Raw genomic sequence first — 5,729 nt, 5'->3', positions numbered from 1 at the left:
AACCACCATCTACTTCTGCGGTGTCATGGTTGGTGGAGTGATATTTGGCCACCTAGCGGACAAATGCGGCCGGAAGCCGGTGATGCTGGCATCCCTCTTCCTACCCACCATCGTGGGCCTGGGTACCGCGTTCGCCCCGTGGTACTCCGTGTTTGTGGCCCTTAGGTTCGCTCAAGGAGTTCTCATGCAGGTATGATAAGCACGGCTTACTTTTAACCGCGATACCACACGAGTAATTACTTGAACATAACCGGAAAAATCTAATATGAATATATATAGATGTAATTGTAACATTCAAACAGGTCAGCGAGGATGGCGTTTAGTTGATATAACTTCCTTAATTAAAATTATTTTCCCATTTTACTGTTACAGTACATCAAGAAACTGTATAATACAAACGATTGAAGTATAAGATATTTTAACAATTTGCAGAAAAAAAGCCCATTTAGGTACATGTTTATACTGCTTGTTGAATCAAAATATCAGTGTTCATTTCTCTCATCCAGGGACTCCAGACGTCCACGTATACACTGGCGATGGAGCTTTTCCTGCCTCAGCACCGGAGCTACGCGGGTGCCGTGCTGGAGTGCTTCTGGGGCCTGGCGGTGATGGCCGTCCCGCTCCTCGCTTATCTCATCCCGAACTGGCGCCACCTACAGGTCGTCATAGCACTACCCAGCATCCTTGCCCTCCCCTATATATGGTACGTTTTCTTTCTTTTTTCGAAGCCTAAACTCGTTCTTATCAATCATGTTAATTGTCATTCGTAGGACAAGGTGAATACATTAAGTACTCCTACAACGCATTAGATAAATCGACAAAAGAAAACATGATACATTTAACAACCTTGTAATTACTATTGATTCGCTTTTGAGAAGTATCAAAGGAGTCTGGCAGCTAAAAGCACGATGAAACGGTTGTGCCCATAAAAAAAACTTGATTGGATTCTGTCTTGTTTGGAAAATAACTGATACGCTGATATAACATTAGTGTTCATTCATTTCAGTTTAATGCCTGAGTCCCTGCGATGGTTGATCATGCGTAATCGTCTCGATGACGCCGAGCAGCTTGTTACCAAGGTTACCAAGGTAAACAAGATGGCGTTCCCTCAGCGTTCTTGGGATGACGTCAAACTGCAGATGAGTGTGGCTGAGAATGACAACAAGCAGTATTCGGTTTTAGATGTTCTGAGGACACCAAACCTGAGAAAACGGAGCTTGATCCTGTTCTATCTCTGGTAACTCATTTGATTATACCATAAAAAAGGATCACTAACAGTATTCAGTTTCGTGAGTTTGTGTTTGTCTTAAAAAGTTGTACAAGAAATAAACAGCGTCTGCTATTAAATACACAGTCATATAGATTAAAGTATGTTCATACTCATAAGTATGTTAACCTTTTTAATGCAATTTTGTCAGTTTAAGTTGAAGATTTTTACTTCATTTTCAAGGTTCGCGATATCAATCGGTTACTATGGGTTGACATGGCAACTGACCAGTCTCCCTGGCAATAAGTACCTGAACTTCTTCATCGCGGGTTCCGTGGAGTTTGTTGCGTATACACTCGTCATCTACATAACTAAAAGGTATTGGTCCCAACATACAAACTGTTTTGCCTACATGTTCACACAAAAAACAACCTTTTGTTTTCGAAGAAAAAAGGCGAGTTATTGTCATCACAATGATGTCATAGTAGCTAACGTCGTCATAGCTGGCGTGCAAAGGCATTGAGGCTAGCAATCGAATGCAAACATGCTCTCATTCAATTTTAATTGTATTACAAATTATTATTAAAAATACATTATTATAAATACATGATCGCTCATGGAGCTTGATAAAGTCCGAGTCACCTGTTTAAAATAACCTGTCTATTGATAAATGTCATTTCGTTCAGATTCGGCAGAAAGCGGCCTTTGATGACGTACTTCTTCTTGGCGTCTGCGTTCATGGTTGGTTCGGGGACGTTGCCGCTCCTGGCTTCCGGTCCCAGTATTCCTCTGATATCCAGCGGCCTTGCGATATGTGGAAAGTTCGCCATGGGCGGGCTTTTCAGTGTCATCTTCCTGTACACATCGGAACTCTACCCCACTGTTGTACGGTGAGTACCCGGGGTATTCCGATGATCGATGAGGCAAATTGGGGTCGTGGTATGTGATTAGTTTAGTTGTTAGTCACAGTGAATAATTGCTTCTTTTTAAAAGGTACGGGGTGATCTTATAGTAAACACAGACAGATGTGAATGGTTTGATATTTGCTAAATTCCATTCCTTAGGAGATATCAAACTTAACAGACTTAAAGTCTGAAAATAGTTTGACATTTAACCCAACAGTCTCGTCAGATATAGTTAAGAGACGCTAAGAATTGTAATACAGTGGCATTGTTTGATAAGATATTTCATCCAACACATTGACTGTGCTGTCTGACGTTTGTCATGTTTTTCACAGGAATATCGGGATGGGCAGTTGCGCGTTCTGGACCCGAGTTGGCGGAGTTATAGCACCGCAGATGCTCGCACTGGTCAGTGATCATAATAACATTAATTAAATGGATACATAAATTATCTTAAGAAAGTACTTTTTATTGACATCTGCAATTTAGTTTGAAATTCTATGTTTAAGAGTGTTTATATTTGATGTTTCACCTGTTAGTTGAACACACACACACGTGGCCGATAGTTCACAACGGCATCGTTGTTAACTTTCAAAGGTAAACTATTTAATGATGTTCTCATATAAATAAGTTAAGCAATCATAGTTGAATCACTTGTCTCAATGTGTGTGTGTAAAGGACCGCAGATTCCCATGAAGCTTTCAGAGTATTTAAAAATTGAAAGTTCTCAGCCATGTTAACTTATACAATATTCTGAAGAATCGGCCCACTCTATACAAAACATTATATTCGGTCGCTTTTTATGCAGTGTTACGACCTATGTTAACAGTGAGTTTAAGAAATTACTACCAAGATTTGGCCATGTTTTCGTACCGACAAAATTGGTTGTAAGGTACATATGACAAGTTCGGGATCATCATAAACATGATCATCGTCACTAATCTCATCATTGTCATCATCATCATTATCATCATCATCATCATCATCATTATCATCAGGAGCAGAAGCAGAAGTAGCATCATCATTTAGGTAAACCCAGAGTGTCACTTTGTATTCAGAACCTGCTGGTGGACGGTATGAAGTCCTTGTCGCTCGTGCTTTGCGGCCTGGTGACGCTCCTGGGTGGTTTTCTGGCGATCATGCTGCCGGAGACGCTCGGACGCAAGCTTCCGGACAACCTGGATGACGTGGAGGGCACGGGTTCTAATAGTGACCTGTACGTAATAGCGGGAGCCGAAGAGATGAAACGACTTGGCGAGCAGACGGAACGACTTTAAACTGTTATCGAAACATTGCGACAGAAATCCAAGTGTTGTTTCTTATCTCATAGATTCTGGGACATTTCAGTAATTTGCCTCAGAGCGACTACGTACCTAATAGTGATGGTCGTTGCGAGAAAAAAGATTACCGTAATGTTTTTCTGTCTCTGTACCCCGTCAAATGAGTCAGCGCTGTTTAGGGGAGATGTGACTGTTTTCACCACAGTTAAGACTCCCAACAAAGTGTGTGGAACGTCTGTGGTTTAAACATTCCCATGTCTTTTAAAATCAAATAAGACCATACCAAAATGAATCTATGTTTAAAGCTTCGGGTTATAACCTTCTAGGGATGGTACACTTTGTGACTTGCCAGTTCCTATATCATTGAATGTAAATTGGTGTGATTAATGACATTCTTCTTTACCTAATTTATGTTTATTTTAAATTAGCATTTAAATGTACTTTTCTGTGGATTTTTATAAGCAATTGTTTTGGGTGGTTTAGAAAGCTCCAAACCTCCCAGCCACATGGCACTAATCACAGAACCAGTTTGGTATGGCCTAAAGTAAAATAAAAAATAAATAAAACAAACAATTACACTAGGTGCCCTGGTTAATCAAAATACATTATAATTAGATACTGTAGTTTCAGCTTTAAAATGGTTGACTGCGGTACATTTTGGCCAAAAAAATCATTTATATCTGTACTCTTCTTTGTAAATTAATTAGAAATGAGATATAATTATACTGGATATGAATATTTTCAAATCGATCCAATCGGAATGAGGGTCCTAAAATTCCAGCCATTGAGAAGAGTGCAGACATAAATGACAGCATACAGCCAGTGGCGCGCCTAGTTCTTAGTACCTAAACAGTGTTGGTCGGTCGTTTAAATCTGTTTGTGTGTTTGCGTCATATATAGATTGAATTCTTCTCTACTTTATTAAATGTGTGGTAATACATGTTAATCACAGTTTATATGTATTTTCTTGAATGTTTTTTTTCACGAAGTACTGTCTAAATATGTTTTCTTGAATGTTTGCTCACGAAGCACAGTCTAAATGTACTTTCTTGATGTTTGCTCACGAAGCACAGTCTAAATATACTTTTTGAATGTTTGGTCACGAAGCACCGTCTTAATGTACTTTCTTGAATGTTTGGTCACGAAGCACAGTCTTAATGAACTCTTTTGAATGTTTGGTCACGAAGCACAGTCTTAATGAACTCTTTTGAATGTTTGGTCACGAAGCACAGTCTTAATGTACTTTCTTGAATGTTTGGTCACGAAGCACAGTCTTAATGTACTCTTTTGAACGTTTGGTCACGAAGCACAGTCTTAATTTACTTTCTTGAATGTTTGGTCACGAAGCAAAGTCTTAATGTACTTTCTTGAGTGTTTGATTATAAAACACAGTCTAAATGAACTTTCTTGAATGCTTGGTCACGAAGCACAGCCTAAATGTACTTTCTAGAATGTTTGGTCACGAAGCACAGTTTTAATGTACTTTCTCGAATGTTTTGTCATGAAGCATAATCTTAATGTACTTTCCTAATGTTTTGTCATGAAGTACAGTTTTAATGTACTTTCTCGAATGTTTTGTCATGAAGCATAGTCTTAATGTACTTTCTTGAATGTTTGATCACGTAGTACAGCCTTAATGTACTTTCCTAATGTTTGGTCACGAAGTACAGTCTTAATGTACTTTCTTGAATGTCTGGTCACAAAGCACATTCTTTACGAACTTTTTTTATATGTTTGGTTACAAAGAACAAAAGTGTATGTTCTTGAATGTTTGTAGGTGTGTGTTCGTGCGTACGTGCATGCGCGCGTGTATGCGCGTGAGCGCGTGTGTGTTTTTCAATGTGTACTTTTAAAAATGTAAGCGTGCAGATACTGTCACATTCCATGCTGTTGCTCTTTTAATTTGTGTGAACAAACGAGCATCTGAGCAAATATCATTTGTATTTCACTTTAAGAATAAATGTGTGGAATTGATTAAGCGTCGGAATTTATTTGCTTTTATCTGTACAGTTTTGAAGAAAAATAAACACTGCCATAGGTTAAGAAAGTTCACACATTGTCGTTAAATACCTTTAACTTTTGAAACAAAAATGTTGTTTATTCAGGCATTATAAAGGCAGAAAGCTCCGAAAAAAAATGGAAGGGATGCACACCGTATATCTACTGTAAGTGAATGTCCGTTTTCGTTTGTTGAATTTTGCCTATAATTCCAGTGGCCAAGATGGAATACATATATTTCAATTTCTCGGAAGGAGGACCAGGGTTCATTTTCGAAATGTTTGAGGTCTAAGTAAGAAACCCAGTCTCTGAAAAGCGATTGTTAAACTATCATAAATGATC

General features: G+C 38.7%; 1 protein-coding gene across 1 annotated transcript in view; it reads left to right on the top strand.

The window, feature by feature from the left end:
- Positions 1-5,367, top strand: part of LOC128232940 (organic cation transporter protein-like) — a 7,658-nt gene extending 2,291 nt beyond the window's left edge. The window contains exons 3-9 of the mRNA XM_052946751.1: positions 1-190; positions 507-703; positions 1,007-1,237; positions 1,451-1,585; positions 1,894-2,097; positions 2,445-2,517; positions 3,168-5,367. The exon at positions 1-190 is cut by the window's left edge and continues 41 nt beyond it. Coding sequence (XP_052802711.1) covers positions 1-190; positions 507-703; positions 1,007-1,237; positions 1,451-1,585; positions 1,894-2,097; positions 2,445-2,517; positions 3,168-3,386 — 1,249 coding nt within the window. The 3' untranslated portion in view covers positions 3,387-5,367. The remainder of the gene's footprint in view (positions 191-506; positions 704-1,006; positions 1,238-1,450; positions 1,586-1,893; positions 2,098-2,444; positions 2,518-3,167) is intronic.
- The last annotated feature ends 362 nt before the right edge of the window (positions 5,368-5,729 follow it).

The sequence above is a fragment of the Mya arenaria genome, chromosome 4 (assembly GCF_026914265.1).
Source record: "Mya arenaria isolate MELC-2E11 chromosome 4, ASM2691426v1".
Taxonomy (NCBI): Eukaryota; Metazoa; Mollusca; class Bivalvia; order Myida; family Myidae; genus Mya; species Mya arenaria.
This window is presented reverse-complemented; position numbering and strand designations above follow the sequence as displayed.